This window comes from Penicillium griseofulvum (genome assembly GCF_001561935.1).
Source record: "Penicillium griseofulvum strain PG3 chromosome Unknown contig_11, whole genome shotgun sequence".
Classification (NCBI taxonomy): Eukaryota; Fungi; Ascomycota; class Eurotiomycetes; order Eurotiales; family Aspergillaceae; genus Penicillium; species Penicillium griseofulvum.
The window spans coordinates 119,064-132,437 of record NW_024467432.1 but is presented as its reverse complement, the minus strand read 5'-3'; the positions used below and the strand labels follow the sequence as shown (position 1 = coordinate 132,437).

Here is a 13,374-nt window from a genome sequence, read left to right as displayed (position 1 = left end):
CCGTCGCTGAAGCAGGGCTAGTAGCTTCCTACATTTAACAACTTATATTGAAAGGCAGAATTCAGCAAGTACTACAAATGATAGCTATGTGCTTGAAATAAGGAACTAGGTTGATGCCCCACCACATCTCTTGGCTTTGGGGAAGTATGAAAAGTCAGGGAAAGACAAAAGTTAGTACTTCTTTTTTTTTCTCATAGATATTCTTCCTATTAAAATGGACTAATAAATCCACTGTCGCAAAAGTGACCTAAATATACGACATGCATTTGATGAACCCAAACGCAGCAAGAATTCAACATTCTAAAGGAGTGTCGCAAAAGCAGCCCACAACAGACCCACTAAGCCAATATGAGGAATTTTTATCAATCCAGCCGCATTGTAGGACGGGGGGAGTACAGAGGGAGATGCTGAACCAGTCTGACTTCCACGGACTGAGCTTAATGTACCACCAGAAGCGTTGTCAGATGTGTTTTTATCGCCTGAGCTTGCGTCTTGAGTGCTCGACATAGTCTTGATCAACCCGGACAACGAAGTTGTGATAAGCGAGCCAGATACTGAAGTTGTCATAATTGATCCAGGTACTGAGCTTGTCACGAGGGAACCTGACGTTGAGATTGTCACAACGGATTCAGAGAAAGAAGTTGTTACCAGTGAACCAGACACCGAGGTTGTCACAATTGAGCCGGAAGCTGACGTCGTAATAATGATGGCTGATGAAGTTCTTTCTATCGGGCTGGATGTTTCTTCTGTTTCAGTGATCGCGCTGCTTTCTTCGATGGACTGAGTGTCGTTTGGCTCAGTATTTGTGGGCTCAATGTTTGTGTCTTCAGTGCTGCTAGAATTGGTGCTGTTCTCTTCGGTCCTGGTGACCTTAGTTCTGGTAGCCTTGGTGCTAGTAGTTTGAGTAGTCGTAATCGTGGCTACTGTCGTTGCTTTAGTACTTGTAGTGGTAGTTACTGTGACCAAGGTGCCCGTCGTCGTGATTTCCATTTCAGTCGTGGTAGAACTTGCTTGTGTTGTGGAAGTGAACATATCAGTAGAAGTGACCATATCGGAGCAGTAGTTCAGCCACTGTGCAAACGTTGACAACATTTTGGATGAATATGCTTCAGAGCCAGATTCGCCGTTATTGGTGATGCACTCCTCGCAGATGCTCAAGTTTTCCATGAACGTGGAATCACTCTCGCAAAGCTCAGATGTCTTTCCAAGCATTTCTGGCTCACGTGCCGCAACATTGCAGTCATTGAAACACACATTAGGGATTTTTGTTATGTCGTCCCTTTTTGTCTTTCTGGCGGCATCGAAGTCCCATAAGGACATGTCACGCTTGCTGTTGGCTGCAACTGGGTCTTCCGTGAACTGGAAGATTGAGTAATTGAGACCGAAGTCCACCGGGTTGAGGTTGTAATAATTATTGGAGACATTGTACTGCCAATCTGGGTGCACGTCCAAAGGTGGAGCCGCAATGCAATCTGAGGGGTTACAGATGTATCCAGGGTCCGGAAGACCTGCTTCAACGTTGCACCCCGAGCGGTCACCTGTATGAGGTGGCTTGCAGAGATACCCCGGTGCGCAGCCCCAGGTATAGTTATATGGCAACGCGGCAGAGGGTGTGTATGTTGGATTGGTGATAAGACTCGAGCATACAGAGGCAGATATCGTGGTAGTACTGCCAGAGATTTGAGTTGATGTGCTTGATGAAGTGACTGCAGTGCTAGAAGTGGTTCTGGTTGTCACTGTAGTGGTTACTGGAACCGTCGTTCCCGGAGTGGTAGTCGAGTCACTAATGGCTGTCGATGTCGTTGAGGTTGTTGCAGGCGTGCTTGATGTGGTTGATGCAGGCACGCTTGAGCTGGTTGGTGTGACGGAGGATTAGCTAGTTCCTGTCACTGATGTCGAGTCATCTGTACATTCACACGATGTGATCGTCTTGGTTGTATAATCCGTGACTGTTTTTATGGGACCATTTTTGAGCAGTGCCATAACGGCACTCGCAGAAGCAGCCACCGGTGCAATGCCAACATCGGCGATGCCATTCAGTGTAGGAGAATTTCGGCAACCACTAACAGTCTTGGTTGTAGCCTCGGTGATAGTAGTTGTAGTAGCGCCTGAAGATATCCTGCCAGTCTGTGTGGAGGCCTCAGTGATAGTTTCAGCGGTGCACGAATTGCCATCACCGAGCCAAACTGCGACTCTAGCTCTTACTGTGGCAAGCAATTCATCTTCTGTTTCCGGTAGTGTAGGAAGTCTGTTGATTAAACTGCTGTGACTTGATATTACCAAAGTGAAGATAGTCACTAACAGCGACGACCAAGCGACCGTGTCCTTCATCTTTACCTGCCCGTAGAAGGAATTCTGGGGATGGGAAATAAAATAAACCTCCTAAACAAAGAAACTCGAAGAAATTAGAAGACATCCAATACATACGCACGGCCCTCTTTCTAAATGAAAGAAAGCTCAAAAGTTCCTGTGGTCTCCAATGAGCATCAACTCAGTGAGCACCTCTGAGCCTAGTTTACGAGAAAAAAGATATCCCAACATTTGAAATATGAATTGAGAGCAATTCAGGGCCACCTAAAGCACATTAGGCCTTTAGTTGATCGTTTTCCGTAGCTGGATCCTAGGTAGCCATGCATCAAGATTCCAACACAGCCATGATAATGACCAGACAGGTTGGGCCATAAGCTGAGTCGCTCACTGCGTCACATTTCCATTCCATTTCTTCCTTGGCTACATCGTATCATCGTATCTAGGGGCGGGGCAATGAACAAAGAAGCTCAAAGGACAAAGCGGCATCGCAACTTCACCCCCCTTGCACTTTGCATTTGGATATCAGTAGATCAAAAAACTCCATAAGTCCTGTCATCTGCAATTCACAGCTCAGTGATGATAACTTTTTCATCAATTGAAAAATGCGATTTTCTTTGGGGGCGGTGCTGACGCTGGTCATAGACTGCGTAGTAGCCGTATGTAGCACATTTCCGACCCAGGTCAATGTTTCTATGTGCAACTGGCAAGGCCTGCGTGGTATGTTGTAGGCATTCAGTTTAAGACAGGTCTTTTTTTACTGACATTGGTAGCAAATATCCTACGCGATACAATCTACCTCGATGGCGGGCAGCTATGGTATCAAAGGTTTGAGGTTGTCCCTTGTCAATGACAATTTTTACTAATAATTTCAGAGGATTTGACGATGGCTGTGTCGAGCTCAACCCAAATAACAGTACGCATGAAATAGAAATTCAAATGTTGACATGGACTAACTAGCAGCAGATGTGGAAGCCACGATCCATTACTTGAACCTGACAACCTCTTTCAACACTAAATCGGATTTTATGAATGTTCTTGGCAATATGTCTGTTGCTGGTGGTGTCGCTAGTATAGCTCCGAACTACGTTGACGGTACGATGTTTGCCAATGGCTATGAGTTCTATCTCTATGGGTTGGTGTCCCTCATTCCCCTCTCGTCTAATAAATCACTGACTCTAAGGGTCTGTATTGTAGAGGCATGCTTCCTAATACAGGAAGTTCTGATCCTCCTCCCGGTAATCAAGTCCTGTCATACGCCGCACACCAGTATGGGACCTATAGAAGCTCGTGGGCGCCAGGCTGGAACCAAGAATATCTCTCTACCAACGTCACACGGTATATCACCAATGGCGCTGCCGCGTCGGCTCCCAGCGAGAATCTAGGCTTTTACTTCAGCGGGATGCGTGCACTGGACTGGGGCGACTTCACGTTAAATCAACTTCAATCGAACCAAACGGCCGACACGCTAATCACCCTGGACATGTCGGTGATGCGCGATGCGAAGTGGACAAATGCCACATTACCGAGCTATGTTCCTGCTCGGTCGAATGCAGAACTAGTCTGGGTACCTGCATCCGAGTCCGGAGTTTTAGTGGCCATTGGCGGAGTGATTGAACCCATTCAGCTGTTTCGGAATGCCAAAGCAAACGCATCACGAACGGCGGAGAGCAAAAGGATTAGCCCGACGTTTATGGAGACGGTCTCCGTCTTCGATGTCGAAAGTAAAACCTGGTATCTGCAAAAGACGAAGGGCGATATACCACCACAGTTGACGGAGTTCTGCTCTGTGCTTGCAAGTGCGGCCGATGGCTCATCTCATAATATCTATATATACGGAGGATATGACGGTCTCAACTATAACGGCAATCCGTCAGATGAGGTGTATATATTGTCTCTCCCTTCCTTCGAGTGGTTCAAAGCATACACCGGCACAAACACACACAGTCGCAGTGGTCACCAATGCATCAAAGTATATCCTGATCAAATGCTAGTGGTCGGAGGACAGCATGTCGATTCGACTCGTTGCCTGGAGGGTGGTGTCATTGTCAACTTTAATCTCAACACCCTAAGATTTGAGGATGAATATGATCCCAAAAGTTGGAGTAAGTATAAAGTGCCAGATCTCGTGACGAAACAGATAGGCGGCAAGTGAGTTTAGACCCAACAGTGCCGAAAGCAAACTATCGTTGCTAACAGCTATTAGCTCTGATGGAGGCGCAACCATCACCGCTCCATCATCATGGACCAACAGCTCTCTAGCGGGGATTTTTGGTAAGAAGTACGGCAAGACTGTTAAAACATACTGGCCATATAATAGCACTGGCAACAGTACCAGCGCCAGCAATTCCGTGGAAGATTATAACGGGCGCAGTGGATTCCCCAGTTGGGCTTGTGGAGTAATTGGCGCAGTCTTGGGCCTGCTCATTATTGCGGTCCTTGCAGGGCTCTTTTTTCTTCGCCGACGTCACCGTCAACGCAAGGTTGCGGAAGCTGAATCGGAAGCCACAGAGGCTAGAAGCAATAACGGTCGCTCAGAATGGATGTATGCAAATGACCCAGCCTCTCCTGGACCCGGGCCATTATCTCAATCGACTGGTATGGAAACCACCGAGACAGGGCAGACGATGCATACCGCTCCAACTCAGCGGTCAACGACACAGCCATCGGTGACGCAGGCTTCAACTGTGCCAGACTCCCTCGTCTCGCCGGCGACCCCTGGCACAGTGGAATCCGGAGGAGATGCGCTATATGAGATGCATGGTGTGTTGGTGACTTTCTTTATTTAATCCTCAATAGGAAATAAACGCGGTGTACAAATCCTAACATCTATCCAGATTCATCACCCGTCGAACTCCCAACACCATTCAACAACACCGACTTCACCCACAGCATGCCTCCGAAATCCGAGCCCAAACCGGAGCCCAAACCAGATCCAAGGCGAGGCTCCCAGTCACCTGTATCACCGCAAACTCATAGTGAGACAGACTCGGAGTACTCCTATCCAACAGGCCACAACCGGCGCCCCTCTTCACTGTCAATAGCGTCGCCATTGTTGATTGATAACGTGATGAGCGGTCGGTCGTCGCATTTTTATGAATCTTTTGATAGTTTGGATACCCGGCGAGCAGGCCATCAATCTGAAGTTTCTCAGATGACAGATCATTCAGAAGAGAAGTGGAAAGGAGGTAGCACGACTATTCGTGAGGATGAATAAGGTATAGTGCTTAAATGTGGTAATAGGAACTTTGTATGTAGATCAGGGAAATTCGTTAGCTGGTTCGTGGTCAACGTGTCATGAATTCATAATAACGAAAGTGATTCGCAGGCTAAAGTACAATAATCCAGAATATGGAAGCCCTGGTCACGCCAATATACTCCGTCGGACCGCGTGCTCGGCATATTGACCCGACATGTTTGGATCTCGACCATAAACGCCATTTGCAGCCAAAGTGGCCAAGGACACAGGAATCTCAAAATGCTTATTGATAGCCGAGCTCAGTGGAGAATCCGGTTCCCACGGTGAGTTGAGTATATTGACTGTTGCTCGCTCGGCAACGAATTGTGGTTCGCGATCTAGAAGAATATGTAAGCTTGGAACTACCAAGACCTTCATAGGCTAACAATACCTTTCATCTGAGGCTGAGAGACTAGAACAGGTTGACCATCCTCATCCCCTAAAGGAGATTTATCCCCTTTGTCTCGCATATCCCATCTTCGCTTCGACCGTGGTGGTATAGATTCTTTCACGGGCTTCTCGGCGCCCGAATACTTCCCCCTGGAGGCAATACCAGCACCCCAACGCAATCGGATTTCATACCCTTCACAAGGGAGACCTCTGGAGCTGCATTTCTGGCATCCTGGACGCAGTTCATCGCACTGGATCCTCCTTTTCTTGCAGGTCCAGCACCCCTTGAACGAGCGATGACGGTGGGAGTCCTTTTGCTTCTCGGTCGGAGGCATGTTAAGGGAGCTTTCGCGAAGGCAAACAGAAGTAAGGTCAAAGACCTCTAGGAAATACTAGAACTCACTCATATATACTCGAGATTTGTGTACTATGTGCATCCTTGGACTGTGATTGGCCGAACAAAGATCTCAGTGAGCGAAATAATACATTCTAACCTATAGGGAGTGCTTCCCCAGTTCTTGACAAAGACCTCATTAATTACCTCAAATTCTTGCAAAAGATATCTCACATGCGATATAGTGAGAGATGGTCCAGTTTAAACGTTGAATTTTCAGTTGAAAGTGTTGACGCTTTAGGCAGGTCCATGCAGGAAAAAATAACTTTGTCTTCTCCACTGACAATTCTAACATTCTACTCTGTACTCCATACGGAGTGAAGTCATTGAATCAGGGACAACAGTGAGGTCTTATGTGGTTCAAAACTGCCGGAAAGGCTTCCAAGCTTAACCCCCCTGATATCTATGTGTCATATCCATATCATCGACATTGCATATAACACGCATCTACCTTCCATACAGGGAATTTTTAATCTTGATGAAATGTGGGGTACTAAACACTAGAGCCCCAGACTACTATGAGTAAAATATCTCCAGGTTTTGAATCTATGTGGGCCACGCTCGGTGAATGTCCAGTGGGCGTGCCCTCTCTATGGCCGTCGAGGCCGACGCTAACTATGGGGTTCGCCAGAAAGAAAAGAACAGAAACCCCGGTTTTTGTGAACCAGACTACGGGATATCCAATTCCTACAACTGCCCCAGCGAGCCAATTCTTGGGTCCAGTATATTGTCTTCAGAAGGATACATCCCAGAGACAAGTGCTTTCTTTTCGTGACAGTGTCGACTACGTTTTTAGGAAATGATAATCGAGTGAACAATCCAAAGTATCCTTGGTCCTCGTCCTCATTTGTAACCCTCTCATCCCTCACGATGGACGTGGAAACCGAACGAAACCTCAAAACAACCGATCAAAGCACGCAAGATGCCAACGACCTAGCCGAATTCGGCCACAAGCAAATACTCGCTCGCAAGTTCAATATCTGGAGCATGCTAGCATTAGCATTCTGTGTGCTAGGAACATGGTCGACCTTTGCACAAGATCTTGCCGACGGTCTGATCAACGGCGGCCCCGTCTCCATCCTGTGGGGACTGACTCTTGTTACATTCTGCAACACTTGTGTCGCGCTTTCGCTGGGCGAGATATGTAGCAGCATGCCTACTGCCCTCGGACAGGCATATTGGGTCTACCGTCTCTGGGGCTCAAGCTTCGGGCGATTCCTCTCGTATATGTGTGCTTGGATTAACGTTTTTGGGTGGTGGACACTGGCCGCCTCACAGATGGCGTTTATGACCAATTTCCTTCTCGGTATGAAGGTCATGTTCAGTCCAACCTGGACTGGTGCATCCAAGGGGTGGCTTGAGTTTGTGGTTTATATTGCGTGTGTTTTTGCCCTCACGCTGATAAATGTGGTGGGTTGTCGGAAGGATAAATTCCTGCCTTGGCTGAACAACTTTGTCGGAGTCTGGTTCTGCGGTCTATTCTTTGTCTTTTGCCTTGCCCTGCTTGTTTCAGTGGGAATGAAAGAAGATCTCACCTATCAGCCTGCTTCTTTTGCGTTTGGGAAATGGATCAATCAAACCGGCTGGCCTGATGGCGTTGTCTGGTTTATTGGTCTAGTACAGGCTGCATATGGACTGACTGCATTTGACGCCGTAATTCATTTGGTAGAAGAGATCCCAGCACCTCGCAAGAACGCCCCGAAAGTGATTTACCTTTCCGTGGTCTCTGGAGCGACAAGCGGATTTATCTTGATGCTGGTCTGCCTCTTCTGTATTCAAAACGTGAACACAGTGGTAGCCTCGCCTAGTGGCCTACCGTTCATGGAGCTCATCCAAGAAACAGTGGGCCGGACCGGTGGTGCAGTGCTAATTGCCTTGTTTATCATGAACGGGCTCGGCCAGGGAATCAGTATCGTGACTACAGCATCCCGCCTCACTTGGGGCTTTGCCCGCGATGGGGGGCTCCCATTTAGCACCTACCTATCGGAAGTGAGTCCTTATTGGAGAGCCCCCGTCAGGGCACTCTGGTTCCAGGGCGCTATTATAGCACTAGTTGGTGTATTGTTTCTGTTCGCAGAGACGGTGCTTAATGCTATCCTCAGCGTCAGCACCATCGCCTTGACCATCTCGTATGGGCTCCCCATTATGACTCTCCTGATGATGGGCCGTGGGAAGCTCCCACCTGGTGGCCAGTTCAATCTTGGGAGACTAGGTGCCCCAATAAACTGGGTCTCCCTTGTGTATTGCTGTGTGACGAGCGTCTTCTTTTTCTTCCCTAGCGCGCCCAACCCCTCGGGTAGTGATATGAATTACGCTATTGGTGTGTTCGGCGCCATGCTTGTTATCGCTGTGTCGTTCTGGTTTGTCCAGGGCAGTCGAACCTATCTGAATACCGAGGAGTCGATTCCTCATGTTATTCAAGCCCATGTGATTCCAAATGATGTGCAGCATGAGCCAAAAAAGGAACACCGATGAATGGTTTCTTTGGATAATGTTGATCACAGTTTCCATCCAGCGTTGACAGTGTCCTTGAATATGTGATTTGCCTTGTTGGCTCGGATTTGCCGAGCAAGTTGAGGGTCCTCGGAGACCCAATGGAATGTGGATAGACATAAATGTTACGCTGATATAGACTAGGTTACCTAGTCGAGACAAATTTGTTATCAATTTAGTACTAGTCGAGCCCCGTAGAGCGAGTGGCAGGTCTGCTCCAGCTAAGGAAGACGTCTAGACTACATTCTGAACGTAAGAGTGATAGAGAGCATGCTAAAAGTTAAGAGAAGGTGTTTAGCTGCATAATAGAATTGTACGGGGAAGAAACCACCAATGAACCCGCTGACATTTGAATCTTTACTAGTTTTGATAATTTGCAGAATTCACCCTGCAACCCTGCAAACTCAGAAATGACGAAACAGTTTGATAGTTCGACTTTCACTGAATGAATCTACGATTTCTACTAGTAGCTAGTAGGAGATCAGCTTGGTGGGATACCCCCTGTCCTAACCAAGAGCTTGACCTGTCCAAATATCTTCGTTGTCGACTCTTGAATATTTCCAGTGCCCCCAGTATCTACTAGAAATTCCTAGAATTTTAAAATTGCTAACCACCTGACAACCTGACAGCTAAAAAGAATTCGCGAGTTTTGAAGATTGAGTCTCAAATTCGACGAATGATTATCATAAGTTACCAGTAGAAGCTCTTCGCATATTATTACTCACCTGACAACCTGACGAGCTCGAAAAAATCCGAGACTTTTCAGGTTGTCATAGTGAAGTTGGCTGATTGCTACTAGTAATAACCAATATTAATTGTCCATATGACGAGTGAAAAGAGTTTACATATATTCGCCATAAAAAACTCTTGTATATTTCTTTCCTAGTTTGATGCTATTGTTATTCCTGTCTGGTCACTAGGTTAATTAGCCATCCTGGCGAGTTGAAAGAACTCGAGGAATTCGAGAAACCAATGCCAATTATTCTGTACGTACTTACTTTATAACTATTAGTTATTACTATCTCTAACTGGTAGAAGAAACCTGGCCTGTCCTGACAACACGAGGAGCTAAGTGCAATATATCTAAACAATGACAAATGTTATAAAAACTTGAAGTAGGCACAGAGATAACACTCCATTTCATCGCTCAAATACTAAACAGCATAACAGGTAGTGTGCCGTAGGAAGATACCAACTATAGGGATACATACTATGTTTGGCATCATATCGCAAGCAGACTGAAATGAAACGCAATGTCAATCGCAATTGGAATATGTACTTAGTACATAGCAATGATTCAAACTACAGGAATATAGTGCATTGTTTCCGCCTATGCATATATCTAACATATTAGGCCCTATGTGTACATAGTATCCAACCAGTTCTGCTTTCTCTTTCTTATTTCACAAATGTCTCTTTATTTTTATGATTCCTAACACTCTGTGTTTCATAGGTAAATTCAAACAAAGCCTCAGATAAAGAGAACGCTAGAGGCGTGTGGGTGACCACCTACGAGTTTATTATGAAATCAAGGGGATACCATGACGCCCATTAAAGCCAGTGAGGTCCAAACTACCCCTGCTTTCAACAATGTGGGTAAACCTATCGCTCCTATCGCGCCCACCTTTACTTTTAGAAATCCATATCTGCGGTATGTTGGTGCATCTGCCAATTTGATCTCCAGTCAGAAGCGGAAGGCAGCCGGACCTGTTATGTACTCTCCGACACCCAAGCGAGTGAAGATGAAGGCTTCGATCTCGAACGACCCCGAGGCCACACGCCCGATCGCCGATCCTGGAAACACCAGATATCATTCATTTAATGACAGCGAGTGGCACAACTCTGTCCAGGGGGAACCTGAAAGACCTCGTTCGGGAAACAGCAAGGCTCTTCTTGCGGTTTACGAGGGCATTTTGGAAACCCTGGCGCGAGTTGATCTTGACGTCCAGAAATTGGAAGAGATCATTCTGGATCATGGACACAATGCAGAATCTTTGGATATAGATGATAATGCAAAAGTGGAGAATCCTGGATCGCAGAAGTCATTTGGGGTGAGATACTGAATAAATAGTGTCTTGTCGTGGGCCTTAATCTCTTCCATTCTCACATTTGATATGCAGTAAGAGTCGGTCACTTCAAAAACAGATCAATTTTATCCAACCGGCACTAGAGGGACTTTTCAAACCGGCGATACCCAATATCCCTCCGACAACAAGAAATCTGAGCTGCTCCTAAGGATGTTACTCTAGAATTTATTTTCCAATACTAGTCAAAACGCAATTTGTTAGGAAATCATGATCTGAATTTCTTGATGTAAGATAGGAAAATGAGGATATTGCTATATTTAGTGACTTGCAACCTATGTCAAGTGTTGAATTCGACATGTACAACACATTCTTCCATCTGCGACACGCCCTTCAAACGAGTGGTGCTTTCTTTCAAAGCTTAGACTTCATGTTCACATGAATAGCCTTAATATTCGAGTAAGCAGCAAGACCAGCCTCTCCAAGCTCACGGCCAATACCTGATTGCTTTACACCACCGAATGGAATGCGCCAATCGCTATCATTGCTAGAGTTGATCCAGACCATACCAGCCTCAATCTTCTTAGCCACACGATGGGCGCGAGTCAAGTCCGTCGTGAACAGCGCACTTCCAAGACCGTAAGTTGAGTCGTTCGCCATCTCAATAGCATCCTTCTCCTCGCTAAATCGGGCAATCACGACGAAGGGACCAAATACCTCCTCTTGGTAGATACGCATCTTGGGGGTAACATCGGTGAAAATAGTAGGCTCAACAAAGAAACCCTTACCATCACCAACACCAGTGAAAGGCTTACCACCAGCAATTAGAGTGGCCTTCTCAGACTTGCCAACCTCAATATATGACATGATGCGGTCATACTGGGCCTGTGTCACCTGCGGGCCCTGGAAAGTCGACTCCTCAAACGGATCACCGACCTTAGAGACATTATTGACCTGAGATTTGAATGCCTCCAAGAAGCGGTCATAAATCTCATCCTGTACCAGGATGCGAGACGTGGCTGTGCAGATCTGGCCCTGGTTGTACATGATACCGATATGGGCCCATTCAACGGCTTGCTCGAGATCCGCATCGTTGAATACAATGAGCGGGCTCTTGCCGCCCGTCTCTAAGGTGATATTCTTCAAGTTCACACTAGCCATCTTCATAATTTGCTTAGCTGTCGCCGTGCTACCTGTGAACGCGATCTTATCCACATCCATGTGCGAGGCCAGGGCGGCCCCAGCTATGGCGCCGTGCCCATTTACGATGTTTACGACACCAGGAGGAAAGCCCGCTTCCACGATCAGGTTGGCAAGGAAGAGGATTGAGAGAGGGGTTTGCTCTGCTGGCTTGAGAACGACCGTGTTTCCACAGGCGAGAGCTGGGCCGAGCTTCCAGGCGGCCATGGCGAGGGGGAAGTTCCATCTTTAGTGTCACATTTAGTAGTTGGCTTCGACAAATTTTGATGACAGGTTTGCGGAACTTACGGAATAATTTGGCCACAGACACCAACCGGCTCCCGCACGGTGTAGGCGAACTTATCCGGTGTTGTATCGATGACCTGGCCAAAGACCTTGTCGGCGTATCCACCATAGTAACGGATTGTCTCGGCGGTCTCGGTCAGGTCGTCGTTAAAGGAAACGGAATATGGCTTTCCATTGTCGATTGTTTCGATGGTGGCGAGCGTGGCGCGGTTGTCCTCGATGAGCTGGGCCAGGCGGTTCATCAGCTTGCCACGGTCAAGTCCCGGTAGATCACGCCAACAGGGGTTATTTAGAGCTGTGCGAGCTGCCTTGACAGCCTTGTCGACATCTTGGGCGGAAGCTGCATGAATTGATGTGATCTCCTTTGCGGTGCTGTTTGATTACCGGTTAATTATTCCATTTAGACATAGAAGCTTTCTGTTCAATCCCTCACATACGTTGGATTTATGCTGGCAATCTTTTCGCCAGTCGAACACTTGACCCATTGGTTGTTGATGAACAAGCCGGTGGGCTGAGTCCAAGTGTGGCCGTTAGGGGCTGTGAGTTGAACAAACAAGTCGGCCATGATTTTATGTGATTCGTATTGTGAGTGACTTCTAGTAGGAGAAAACAGCGAAGTCAGATGAGATGAATTTGTGACTAGCTCTTAAACCTAAGCTCAGCTATGGAAATTGCGATAAGTGCTTCGGCTGGACATGCCATTCCAGGCACCTTATCGGATGCATCATGGCTCAGGGATGGAGTCCACACAAGAGAGATCCTCCGGATCTTTGAAGTTAAAATGGGGCTGGTTGATTTGATGTGGATAGGCGTGGATAATTGACTGAGGACCGGCCCAAATCACCAGGCGTTGATAGGCCGAGCTAACCCACAACAGGCAAGTCCATGCACGGGCTGTCGCAGACTTGAGTTTCATCGTTGATGAATTGCTCTTTCGTTTACATATATATAATTTGAATCTTGATTGTTTTACTGTGCAGTAAAGTGAAAATTCTGTGATAAAACCGCCTTGGATAAACCCCTGAGCCCCCAAAGGTCCCCCT

At 47.0% G+C, this 13,374-nt stretch overlaps 4 protein-coding genes across 4 annotated transcripts; 2 read left to right on the top strand and 2 right to left on the bottom strand.

Moving 5' to 3' along the window:
- Positions 1-300: 300 nt before the first annotated feature.
- On the bottom strand, positions 301-2,331 carry PGRI_085630 (uncharacterized protein; the record flags this gene model as incomplete). Its single annotated transcript, XM_040796277.1, has 3 exons — positions 301-1,852; positions 1,919-2,248; positions 2,303-2,331. The coding sequence occupies 3 exons, from the start codon at positions 2,329-2,331 to the stop codon at positions 301-303; spliced, it is 1,911 nt and encodes a 636-aa protein (XP_040650815.1).
- Positions 2,332-7,199: 4,868 nt separating this feature from the next.
- On the top strand, positions 7,200-8,804 carry PGRI_085620 (Amino acid/polyamine transporter I; the record flags this gene model as incomplete). The annotated part of the gene is made up of 1 exon (XM_040796276.1): positions 7,200-8,804. One exon carries the CDS (start codon positions 7,200-7,202, stop codon positions 8,802-8,804), a length of 1,605 nt encoding a protein of 534 aa, XP_040650814.1.
- Positions 8,805-10,363: 1,559 nt separating this feature from the next.
- PGRI_085610 (uncharacterized protein) lies at positions 10,364-10,885 on the top strand (the record flags this gene model as incomplete). The annotated part of the gene is made up of 1 exon (XM_040796275.1): positions 10,364-10,885. The coding sequence occupies one exon, from the start codon at positions 10,364-10,366 to the stop codon at positions 10,883-10,885; it is 522 nt and encodes a 173-aa protein (XP_040650813.1).
- Positions 10,886-11,260: 375 nt separating this feature from the next.
- Positions 11,261-12,896, bottom strand: PGRI_085600 (Aldehyde/histidinol dehydrogenase; the record flags this gene model as incomplete). Its single annotated transcript, XM_040796274.1, has 3 exons — positions 11,261-12,272; positions 12,335-12,703; positions 12,769-12,896. The coding sequence occupies 3 exons, from the start codon at positions 12,894-12,896 to the stop codon at positions 11,261-11,263; spliced, it is 1,509 nt and encodes a 502-aa protein (XP_040650812.1).
- Between the last annotated feature and the right edge of the window lie 478 nt (positions 12,897-13,374).